Source organism: Accipiter gentilis, chromosome 23, assembly GCF_929443795.1.
Source record: "Accipiter gentilis chromosome 23, bAccGen1.1, whole genome shotgun sequence".
Taxonomy (NCBI): domain Eukaryota; kingdom Metazoa; phylum Chordata; class Aves; order Accipitriformes; family Accipitridae; genus Astur; species Astur gentilis.
Genome location: NC_064902.1, coordinates 16,878,077 through 16,890,298, shown reverse-complemented (window position 1 = coordinate 16,890,298; position 12,222 = coordinate 16,878,077). Strand labels below are relative to the sequence as shown.

General features: G+C 52.1%; 1 protein-coding gene across 4 annotated transcripts in view; it reads left to right on the top strand.

Moving 5' to 3' along the window:
* Positions 1–8,306, top strand: part of PRICKLE2 (prickle planar cell polarity protein 2) — a 108,704-nt gene extending 100,398 nt beyond the window's left edge. For all 4 annotated transcript variants that reach the window (XM_049826758.1, XM_049826760.1, XM_049826759.1 and 1 more), the window contains one exon: positions 5,605–8,306. In XM_049826758.1, the coding sequence (XP_049682715.1) occupies positions 5,605–6,473 (869 nt within the window). In that variant the 3' untranslated portion in view covers positions 6,474–8,306. The remainder of the gene's footprint in view (positions 1–5,604) is intronic.
* Positions 8,307–12,222: the final 3,916 nt, after the last annotated feature.

Genomic DNA, 12,222 nt, shown 5'->3' with positions numbered 1-12,222 from the left:
AAGGGTTCTGCTTTATTTCTGCACACTCTGAGGTCGTTCAGAAGTGAGATGAGGCTGAGCTATAAACAAAGCCCTGGGCAGGCTGTTTCTCCTTGAGTTCTTTTTCAGTTCTCGGGGTTGAACTTGAAATAAACCCCGTTTCAGGGATGGTGAGGATGTGCCTGCCTGGTGCTATAGGAGAGAGAAGGCACTGACACGGGGCGGGGGCTGGACACGAGAGATGCCATACCGTCCCCTCCTGTCCCTCTATAGCTGCACTTAAACACTGGCTCTCTGGCCGGGGTGCAGGGGTTTGGTGCAGGCAGGCACCTATGTGGGTATCAGGTGGTGAGGACCGCGATGCACAGGTATATGTGTACACTATAATAAATGTAAAGGCAAGAAGCAAACGTCAGCATGGCCCTGTTTGTTTGCAATATCCTGAGTCCCGGCATTCTGCATTCCCCGCCGGGGTGAAGCAGACGATGCTGTCTCTGCAGTGGGATGCTGGCTGTGGCGAGACCTCACCCCCTGTTAGCCCAGCTTCGTGGGGAGTTTAATTTAATGGGGGCTGGGAGCTGCTTCCCCTCACGGGAGGCTTCATTCCCAGCCTCACAGTCAGCGTACATGCTCTCTGTGGCCCCTCTGCTGTCATTTGCCGAGCGGTTTAATAATTCATAATTAATGCAACTCGCAGCCCCGGTTCAGCAAAGCACACAGTGAGATTTAAGTGCCTCCGAGTGCTTTGTTGTGGCAAGGTTGTAGAGGTGATGCTCACGAGAAATATCTTTGTGCCGTCGCTTTGCTTACTCGGTTGTTATTTCCCTTGGCAATGTTTTATGGGATAAACATGGTTCTTAATAGGGGTGGGGAAGGACTTCAGACGGGATGGTACAGCATGTTCTTAGCAAACCATAATGTTAACCAGAAACCTGCTTTGTGTTCCCAGCACTGTAGCCAGCTCGAGTTTTATATCGAACGCCCGCAGCCGAGCTGCAGCTTTCACTTGTGCTCATTCGAAAGGCGTGCGTTTCCATGGCTCCGGGGTGAAATATTGAGCCTGGCAGCCCCACGCAGCGGAGAACGGCAGCAAAATAACCTGCTGTGTCCACGTGCGCCGCGGTGCTGGCTCCAATCTGGCCGCGGGATGGCCACCGGCCGGCGCACCGCGCTGGCGGCAGCAGGTGCCATCTCTCCTTTTCCAACGCAAGAGCCTCTGGGGCAGCCGCCGACGGCTGTGCTCTGTGTCTGAGAGCATCATTTTGCAGAAGGAAAGTCTGGTGGCATCAGTGCGTCGCCCCTGGGTTTGCACCCTTGGAAAGGGCTCGGTGATGTGGTAACAACCATCCCGTGCCATGGGCCAGAGCAGGGCTCCTGCTGCCCTGGACGGCCTCGGGAAACAGATTCTCGGGTTTCCTTGTTAGGAAAAAAATCACCGCCGCGGGGTGGGGTCTCCCCTCGCGTGCTCTTTCTTCCAGATTAGGGCTCGCTCGGGTTATTAGCTGTGTTCCCTGATGAAACACTTCATTAAGAAGGAGCTGCAGCGGCTGTAAATAAATACTGGTAATTCAAGAAGATTGGGCCTCAATGCACTGGTGTGGCTCTGAAATGACCGCAGGAGAGGAGGGTCGGTGCCACCTTCCCCCTGTGCAGCCCACTGCAGGACCAGAGACTCGGAGCCGCCCTGCGTGTGCCTGGGCATCCACTGCCTTTGGGTGCCTGGGAAACCCTCCGCTGTGGGAGCTGCCCCAGCCATCTTCTGCTGGGATTGCACGGGAAGAGTTTTCTTCTTCTTCAAGCTGAAATTTTCCTTGCAGGAGTTCAGCAGAACTGGGGAATAATGTATTCCCCTCCTCTTCGCAAGCATTTTTTTCTGTGTTTGAAGGCTGTTATTATATCCCCTTCAGCCTTCTCTTCTCTAGACTAAACAACCCCTGCTCTTTCAAACTTTATTCCTAGGTTGTATTTTCTAGATGAAATTTTTCAGACAAATGGTTATTGCTGTACTCTGAACTCGCTGTGGTCAGACTGGAGCTCCCCTGGCTTGCTCCCACTATGCCTTGCTGAGGCTTTATGGCTCCACAGAGAGGGACAGGATCATTTAAGGAGCTTTGAAAGACTAATCTGGGCCTAACCCCTGCTCATGATGCTTTACAACTTGCATTGGTGTAGATGTAAAGTTAAGCCTGGAGCCACCTTTGGGTTTCACGTGGATTAGAAGTTGCATCTTTGACCTGGTACCTGCTCTGCGCACCATAAGAGCCACGCAGAGCTCTCGGTGCCTTCAGTGATGCTGAAAAAGCACAGCTTTGCTCCTGAGTGAGCAGAAGAAACCCTTCGCTGCCACCATGAGCAGATAAATCAAAGTTTTCCTGACCCCTGGCCACGCTGCTTGCTGGGTCACTTGCTAGCGTGGCTCCCCAAAAAAAGGCTTGCGCACATGCAGTCTGCCAAATCTGCCTGGAAGGATGCATTTGTCCCTCAGAAAGGAGCGTTTCCCACTCTGTCGTATGGACAAATGAAGCCGTTGGGTCTCGGGGTGGCTTTGCTGCAGCCTCCCAAGCACAGGCTCCGTCGTGCCCTGAGCTCCGCGTACTGGCGATGGTGGTGTACGTGCTCTGTGCCGGATTCCTCTTACAATCAACATTTTCCCAGTGATTCAAGATCTTAAAATGTGTGTGCTTAATTATAATCAGGCCGTCTGGATGAACAGCCAGAAACATCCCCTAGACCTAATAATCTCTGATTAAACCTTGCACTCCAGGCATGAGCCGTACGTGTATCACGGGCTCCTCGTCTGAAATTGCTGCCCCCTGTGCTGACCAGCACTTTGAAGGGGAAAAGACAAAAGCACTCATGGTGTCTGCTGGAGGTGTGTGCAAGGGGCTGGAGACCCCCATCCTGCATGAAATAAACCCGTGAAGTGCTGGCTCTGCCTTTCCCGGAGCCAGAGCCCCTCACTTATCGTGGCTTGCTTTACTCCCAGCAAAAAGAGACACAGGTTTCACCGCAGGTCGTCCCCCTCGGCCACCACGGCTGCGTGCAGTGCTCCTGCCGGTGACGTGGAGGACGCAGATATGTCTCGCTTAATTTGAAACTATTGTTTTGCTCTTTCCATGTCTCCGGAGCCTCTCCCCAGATGCTTGTTTTTATTCTTGCTGGATGCAGGACCGGAGCAGAGAGATGGCTGGGGCGAAGGAGCCGAGACCCGCGGGTACCATCCGATGCGGTGGGCTGTGCGCTGGGGGCGAAGCACCGGCTCGCCCCATGCCCCTGTGAGGTGGGACGAGGTCGGCCCCTTTCAAACGATGCTGCCAAAATCAAGCTGCTGATGCCGCAGAAGCATCCTGCGGTGTTTGGAGCTGCCTGCGCAGCACTGCCGTTGCTCGTTCTTATTGCGGAGCTGCGCCGGTTCTCTTAATGAAGGGTTGCATAAATGTCACCGAGGGCTCATTTTCTTTGGCGTCAGCTATTGTCTGACAGATCTGATTAAGGCCACATTCGGCTGTCAGCAGCCATAATTCACATTCGGATCAGCTCCGCGGGCCATCCCACTGTTATTGTGGCTTTTCGGGAGGTCTGTGTGCATGTTACCGAGTCGCTTTTCCCTCCCGGGGGGCTGCTGGGCTCCTCCACGGTGGCACAGGAGGGTCACGGGCAACAGCGCCTGATGTGACAAACGGCATCGCTGCGATCAAAGGCAGAAGATCACGGCTCCAGCGAGGAGCTGGTGCGTGCTGGGAATCGCTCAGTCCCGTGATGGGAGCAGGGAGCGCGGGCAGGCAGGTCCTCGGAGGGGACGGGGAGCCCACGCAGGGCTGTTTCCAAAGGGCAGTGGGGAGGGTTGGGTTAGCTCGCTGAGATCAGCATGGCTTAGGGAAAAAAAAAAAAAGGCACGAAGCTGGCTTCAGAAGCGTGTCCTTTTTGAAATAAAACATGTCTTTTCCTTTTTTTTTTTTAAGCCAGCCTCTCCCTTTTCCTGCGGCGTTCAGGGATCGCCTTCGCTTTACCTTCCTCTGTAATCATAAACTCCAGAAACATCCCCATTAACAGCAGAAAAGCAAAGGAGCAAATGGCTGCGGCGGCTGGGACTCGGGGAGCAAAGCCAAATCATGCGAGACCCAGCGGCGGCTTGTGCTCAAGTGCTAAAGTTCTCCCTGGTGCCACCGAGGGGAGGATTTGGAAAACCTTGCCCATCTTTGCAGGAGCTGCTGATCTTTTTTAAGGCTGAGTGCAAAGAAACCCCGAAGCAGCTCATGAGCGGGGTTAGTGACAGCAGCCCTTGTTCTTGTTCAGGTTTGGCAGGCAGCAGCTAATGCTGAAGGAGCTGAGCTCTCGATGAAATGTAAGCAGCTTTTGTTAAGGGAAAAAGAAGTTTATTCTTGAATTGTGGGCTGGGTTGTTGGTTTTCTTAATTAATTTACAAAGTCGTAAATTCTCGGTGATTGCATAAGGGCTGTGCGTCATGATGAAAATCCTGCTGATGGTGCACAGCTCTCCATTTGGTCTGCACGGGGAGGTTGTCGGAGAGGGACGGGGAGAAGAGCGCCAAAGCAAACACTCTGCGTTTGATTTGGGATGAAGTGGATTTCCTTTGAAAGAGCTTGCGAAACATGTTGTCCTGAGCTTGCAATGCAAGCGCTGACTGCTGCCAGTTGTCAAGCCGAGGTGGAGACAGTCAGAAAATAGATAGAAAACGCCCAGAAAACAGGCCAAGGACTAGGGTGACGTGGGGTGCGTTGAGTTTCTCGTGGCTGGGCAGGTGCTGAGCAGACACCCCACTTCTCTGCTGCCAGGTGAAGGCTTTCTGGGCTGGAGGAAAGCACCTTGCAGGAGCTCAGGGCTGGCTGGCCCACGAGAGAGACCCAGTGGGCCACCTTCCCGAGCAGGGCAGCCCATCAAGCTTGACCCGACGTTGCTGGCTCCTGCCCATGTGCAGATGTCCCTGGATAGCTGCAGGGAGAGCCTGACCCTCCTGCTGTCCCGCTGTTTACAGGGAGCTCCAGAAGATCTTCTGGGGCTCAGGTGTTTCCCCGCCTCTTGGGAAACCCGACTGCACGCCCGTGGCCAAGGCTGCCCCTTCGGTCCCCCCCGCGGGTGTCATTCTGGGGACCTGCGCGGTGCGGCGTGGTGACAAGCCCGAATTAGCCAGTGGCCCCGTTTTCAGCTGCCCCTGACATTGTGCAGTCCTTCAGAACACGTCGTCGTTGCACAAGGTGTGGGTGCCAGATCATGGCACCCTAGTTATCTCAACGTGCAGGAGGCCTCAGGTTACCTCTGACGCATAATTTCTCACTGGCATCACTAGTTATTCCTATCAAGTCGCAGACAGCGTAGACATATGGGGAAGGAAGTCGTGAAAAGCAACTTGGAGTCCAACTCAAAACACCTTAAATTGGTGTGATTTCCCCAAAGGAGGAACTGCCTGCTCTTTTAAAAAAAAAAAAAAAAATTAAAAAAAAATCATCCTCTTGAAGGGCTCTTCAGGACAGCATCTAAACCACCGTGTTATTTTTTAAAGCAAAAGTCTCGGGCCAAACCCAGCCTTCTCCCTGCATCTCTGCTGATAGAAAGTTCTCCTCCTTAACTCTCTTTTTTTCCTTCCTTTCCCCACTCCCTGCAAAGGCCTCTCTGCAGACGGTGGAGCCAAGCGCCAGGAGCATCTCTCCAGGTTCTCGATGCCTGACCTGAGCAAAGACTCGGGCATGAACGTCTCGGAGAAGATGAGCAACATGGGGACCCTGAACAGCTCCATGCAATTCCGAAGCGCCGAGTCCGTCCGCAGCCTGCTGTCGGTGCAGCAGTACCAGGACATGGAGCCGAACCTGCACAACCTCGCCAGCCCCCTCGGGTACCGAGAGCGGCCGTCGCACGGGAGGATGCACCAGAGCTTCGACTACGGTAGCGGGGTGCCCGGGGGCAAACTGGGGGCACAGGAGGGCTCGAGGCATGCCCCCATGAGCGAGCGTACGCGCCGGCGAACTAACCTCCGGGATGATGACCGGCATTACCGCCCGCACCGGCCCCGGCGGTCTCGGCGTTCCCGGTCGGATAACGCCCTGCACCTGGCCAGCGAGCAGTGCTGCCGGCTGAAGGAGAGACCCTCGCTCCGAGCCAGGGAAGACTACGACCAGTTCGTGCACCAGAGGAGCTGCAGAGAGACGGTGGAGCAGGGTCCCCGCAGGGACGTCTACGGCCACTGTCCCCGGACGGTGTCGGATCTCGCCTTGCAGAACCACTTGGGCGAGAGATGGGGGCCCTACTTCGCCGAATACGACTGGTGCTCGACCTGCTCCTCCTCTTCGGAGTCCGACAACGAGGGCTATTTCCTCGGGGAGCCGATTCCCCAACCCGCCCGCCTCCGGTACGTGACCAGCGAGGAGCTCCTGCACAAGTACGGCTCGTACAGCATGCCCAAGTCTTCCACGCTGGGTGGCAGGGGACAGTTGCACAGCCGGAAAAGACAGAAGAGCAAAAACTGTATCATATCCTAATGGCATCCTTGCCAGGCACCTTGGGAGAATGTAAATTAACTCACAAACTTGCACTGTTTTAGATCATGTAAGCGCTTTTATTGTAACGAAAAAGACCTGAGGAGTAGGGATTTGTAAGAAGGTTGTAGACTGGCTTCTATAAATAGTCATAATCCTGGGCACAGTGAATATATTTTGCACATCTTTCTTTGGAGAAAAAAAAAAAAACACAGAAAAGTTCACTTTAGCCTGTAATATTTACCCAGTAGTTTTTCCTCTTTCTCCCAAATACTGCCACCCTCTTGAGTTCTGTTTGTCCGTACGTTTTGGTTACCACTGTTGACTCTCAGCATCAGTTTGCCGGTAGCTTTTGCTTGCCACCGTGTTTTTGTTTTCCATTAGCCACGCTGGTAGGTCATTTTGTCTCTTGGACAGTGTGGGAGCCTAAGTTATTTCCATGATTGTTGTAAATGCAATGTAAATGAGAGTTTGGAGAAAATATTTTTGTATTTTGTAATATCAGAGGAATTTCTATATCTTAGGAGTCACTGGGAAAACGCATGCACATTCAGAATTGTTTTCAGCCAGAGCTAACCAAACAGTACTTTGGATGCCCCCTTTCCATTTCACCATCAAATTTCTTAAGTACACCAGTGAGAGTTTGAGTTGTCAGTTGGTTTTGCGGTTTGGGTTTTTCTAACCCTTTTTTCTGTTTGTTTGCTTTGATCCTGGTAAATAAAGAGAACATTTTCTGATTCATTAAATCTCGAAGAGGCCTCGGTGGCATTTTGAAGTCTGCTCACGCCTGTGATTTGCAGGTACGCTCCATCAGTCAGATACAGGAATCCTGACAGCTGCAAAAGGGACTTTTCTTTTTTATTATTAAATAGGAAAGAACAGAACTACCAAATGTCTGCAACGTTGTAAATGACCAAAGCCGGAGAAGGAATTTTACACCTCTGTAGAGAACGCTGAAGTTACTAAACGTTGAACTATTATTTGGAGTAAATAAAAGTGTAAATGGTGCAATTGTGTGATGTCAGCATGACGTTGTTTTGAATATAGACTTGTCTTATGGTGCTCTAGTCTCCTTGGGTTATGTTAACTGCTGTTCATTACCAAGTGGAAGTCTCAATATTGCCTACTGCCTAACACGTACGAGAACGACCGCAAACTGCTCCCCGCGGGCCTGATCCTGCCCTGGCCAGACGCCCTCACCCCTCCGAGCCCGCTTGTGGCCGGGGGGGGGCTCGTCCCCCCGGGCGGGCTCAGCCTCTGCCTGCGGCTCCGGGACGGCCCCACGGCAGCCTCGCCGCGGCGGAGCGTTCTATAAATAGGGCTCAGCTGTGTTGTGTTATGGTGGATGTGAGTTTGTTCTCTGTATGCTTTAAAACGTTGGGGTACTGCCGTCCCGGAGGATTGCGAGCCGACGCCGGTTGTCCCGCTGCTTCCCGGGGAGGAGCGGGTTGGCAAAAAGGGGCTCTCGGCACCCAAAGGTGCAGGTTAGCGCCTGAGGGTGTTAAGATAAAGCTGGGCGCTGAGCCGCAGGAGGACCGAGAGGCTTAACCGGCCGCATCATCCTCGGCTTCTCAACGGCATCGCCCCACACGCTGCCTGCCGGCATCTCGGGGTGCTGCCGCCAAGCCGGCCCCTGCCCTGCGCCCCGGGAAGGAGGGTCCCGCTGCAGGGCCGGTGCCGGCACCCCCGGGCGCCCGCGGGGACCACCCCGTTGCCTACTCAAAGCAGCAGATGCAGAAAAAAAATCTTGAAGATGGATGTCTCCATACCACAGGCTATTGCTAGGAGTTTTTTTCGTTGTTTGTAAAGGGCAATGTGATAATTATTATTCCTCTAAAAAGAAAAACAAAGAAAGGAAAAAAAAAAAAAAAAAAAAAGAAATGACACTTAAGTATATTTAAAAAAAAATAATGTTTTTTTCCAGTTGGAATAAATGGAAGTATTCATCCAAAGGGAAGAGTCTCGTGTATGTTTTTTGCTCTTAAGGACTGTTGGTTAATCGCGAGTATCTTCATTTTCATTGATTTTCATTTAGCTGGTCTTGCAGTAAAAGCACAAGAACCAGCTCAGCCCCATCCCTGATGTGGTTTCAGTGGGCAGGGAAAGCCGACAGAGGAGCATCTCCTGCACACCATGGGTCTTCCCCAGGGTTGGTCACCCAGACCCATTTTTTGGTGTTAAAAAAGCCAAGTCTTCACCTGGTGTAAGTCAGCACGGCTCTGTCGAAATCCCTCGTGGGCCTCAGGCTTACGATGGGGGAGACTTCAACCTGTAATTTATAAATAACAGCCTTTTTCTTAGAAAGATCACCGATCTTTCCATGTTTTCCAAAACAGACCTGGTAAAACTCAGGTAGGGGTATTGCTTCCAGTGACAAGTATGACACTATAACTACAGGTTATTATATAATCGGCGTTTAATATGTACAATTTAATTCATTGTCGGTGATTAAAAGCACAATGAATGTTGTCCATCAGCTCTGGTACAGCTGAGCAGCTCTTTGTACAGCGGGAGCCTGAATCACTCGGCAAATGGCAAAAAACTAATCCCCAGCCTTTCCCTTTTAACTACTCGCTGCCTCTCCCCAGGGGTAACGTAACAAGCTTTAAAGACACCTTGCAGCAGAACTGCAGCACCTTTTGCTGTGCAATTTTGTACCAAAATGCAGGGCCCGGTGCCCCCGTGCGTGGGACAGTCTCGCTGCTGGAAGCGGCTCTTCAAAATTCGGTTCTTGCAGGAGAGCGTTTCTGCAGACCACTGATGTGGAACCCAGCTTTAATGCAATGCTGGAATCAGAACAAATTAAGGTGCTAGGACTATCTCGGGTAACGTTCCCCTCTGCCAGGCCCTTCCCCAGCACAACAGAAAGGTCTCGGATCATATTTTGTAAGAAAGATGCTGCTGGCAAATACTGAGTTGGTACAAATTTCAGCAGTAGGAGTGCAAATGCAGCTTCCAAACCTTTTTTATTTTTCATATGGGCTCCAAAAGTCCCATACACTTTGAGACACATGGTTAAAAAAAAAAACACCGCTTTTTTTCTTAGCCCGTTTGGAGTATGATTAACCATTTCTGACAAACCCACTGAGCTTGAGTGATGGAGCTATAAGTCTGTAAAATTTTGCTCCGTCGCCATCTGGCCCCGCTGCTTTACCTCTCTGTGCATGCTGCGCACGGGTGCCAGCCCCCCGTGGGAGCAGGGGGCACGTACAGCCATTTTCTTTCACATCCCCAAGAACTGAGTAAAGGTGACACCACCTGAATGCCCAGGATGAGTGCCAGCGGGTCCAGTTTCCCAGGATGGGAAGGGGAACTGGGCGCAGTGCTGGGCTTGCTGGGTCTGGCTGCGGGAGTGGGAAGTTTTTGCTGGTGCCCTGCACAGCTGTGTTGCCAGCGTCAGCCTGGCACACTGTCAATGGTGCTTTAAACAAAAAAAAAAAAAAAAAAAAAAAAAAAAAAAAAAAAAAATCTGCAGGTTTATTACTGCCACAGTTTTCCTCCATAAAAAAAAATTTTTTTTTTCTCCTTTTATCCCCAAAAAGCCCTTGGCGAGATGCACCCAGTGTGACCCCAGGGGCTTCAGTACTGCTTCAGCAGTACCCTGGCCATCCCAGCGTAGCCACGCGATGCTGACCGTGGCTTTGCGAGGCACTGGGGGGATTAGGCTGCCTTTAGCAATCGGGCTTGGAGCGTGCATCGCCGCCGGCGAGCTGGTGCTGAGCACGCAGACACAGGACCCTTCAGCAGCTGTTACCTCCATTGCAAAGCCAACGTCTGCATCGCACGTTTGGCCGCAGCAGGAGCACGGCATCCTTCATGTCCGCATACCCCAGCAGGCTGGGGGGGGACTTGGTAAGGCCCCTGCGATACCCAAAACATCCCAGCGTGGGCAGCCTGTTGGCCCAAAAGCCGCTGGAGCTGTGCAGGGAAGCTTCCAGCACATTGAGGCTTGTTTTTTTGGGAAGCCAAAAGCCACACATCCTCGAACCCGTGTACAAAAATTATAATCAGATGAGCGGAGCCTCTGCGGAAAGATGCAGAGATAGGAAGTATGAGGTTAGAAATAACCAGAAGCACCCTGATCTGGAAATTGTTACACGCAGATAATCCCGTATTTGCAGCCGGCCCAAGTGGCTCTGGCTACGCAACCCCTGCCAAGCTCGCGGGAGCGAGCGAGGGTGGGAGCAGCCTGTGCTGCCGGGGTGCGGGAGCGAGCCCAGAGCGCTCGGTGATTTTGGAAACCCGGCTGCTCAAGAAGAGGTGCCTGTGTGCAGCGTAAAGACAGCAGCGTTGGGTGGTGGTTTAATTAATGAGAGCGGCTAGAGGAAGGCTGAGGGCTGCTCAGAAACGGGCGTGCATTTAGCGTCACAATTTAATCCCCCGAAAAGAGCTGCCCGTGCAGCACGGGGCTGGCAGCACCAAACCTGGCACTGCTCTGCCGGCCCCGCTCCCCGGCCCCCTCCTCAGCTTCCAGCTAATCTGGGCTCCTGGGCTGGGAGCCGCCACGTTATCTGATGACCTTTGCTCTTTCAGGCTGAAAAAAAAAGACCCCTGTTCCTTGCATTTACATACCATTATGCTATTCTTGAAATCTAGGCTGTCCTCATTCTCCCAGAGATTATCTGCCACCTGATGACCATCCTCCACGGCCAGGAGACGCTCATTAGCTAATTTCAGAGGATTTTTTTATTTTAAAGATTAATTTTTTTTTAAATGCAACACATTTTCAACCTAGATCCTTAAAACTATTTAGGAATTCAGCTCCTGTTTGAGTACAAAGGGGAGTCGGTGGCCAAGGATGCTGAGGGCTGTGAAGAAGTCACTAGAGAGCTGGGTCCTGTTTCCAAAAGCATCCACAAATCGTGACATATCAGTGCATCTGCAGACTGTACCCGATAATAACATTTTTTTCTTGTAAGGACTGGATCTTAATTCAACCTCTGGAGCAGGAGTCTTGTTAGCCAGGTTTCCCCTCCGCATCCCCCACGAGGTGCTGCCAAGCCCACCGCCCTGCCGGGGCACCCAGAGCAACCGCAGCCGGGAGCCGACCCCGTTTCCCACCCTGTCACCACCACACGTGAGTTCACCAACCCAGACACTTGCCGTGTCCGTTTGCTGAGTTAGATAGCGTGGTCTGATCGGCTCCCTTTGCTTTTCTGAGTGTGAGATCGCACCTTCCCATTCCTTTTTAAATTGGCTGCAGACAAACGCGGACGAGCTGAAGGGTGTCAGCTCTGCAGCCTCCGGCTCTCCATACGGGCAGTTCTGCTGTGGAGAGTCCCACTGGCACCTGCCTGAGTCTCATTTACGAAAGACCTTCCCATTTTCCACAGCTATTTCGATATATTACAATATTGAAAGAAAGAAAATAAATAAATAAACAGCTTTTATTACCAGGCAGGTACTGCTAGACGCTGACATTTCATTTGTTAGACGGCAAGACACTGTTATAGTCACTTCCAGTGCCAAGAATGCCTGTCTGGACCTCTGAGTAGGGAAAAAAAAAGGAAAGAGAAAGTTTAAATTATTTGATTCCGCTGCCTCTGTCCGTTGACACTGGGCTCCGGCGTTGTGCTATGTGCCTCCCTCCATGTAACGCATCAGCTTCATCTGTCTCCAGACTCCATCCTCACCTGGGAGGAGCAGAGGAAGGTCGCAGGCTTATCCCACCTGCCGGCACGCCGTCCCTCAGCTCCGCGACCAAAGACCCCTTATCTACTGCTCCACCTTTCTGCTTCTTCACTTCATATTA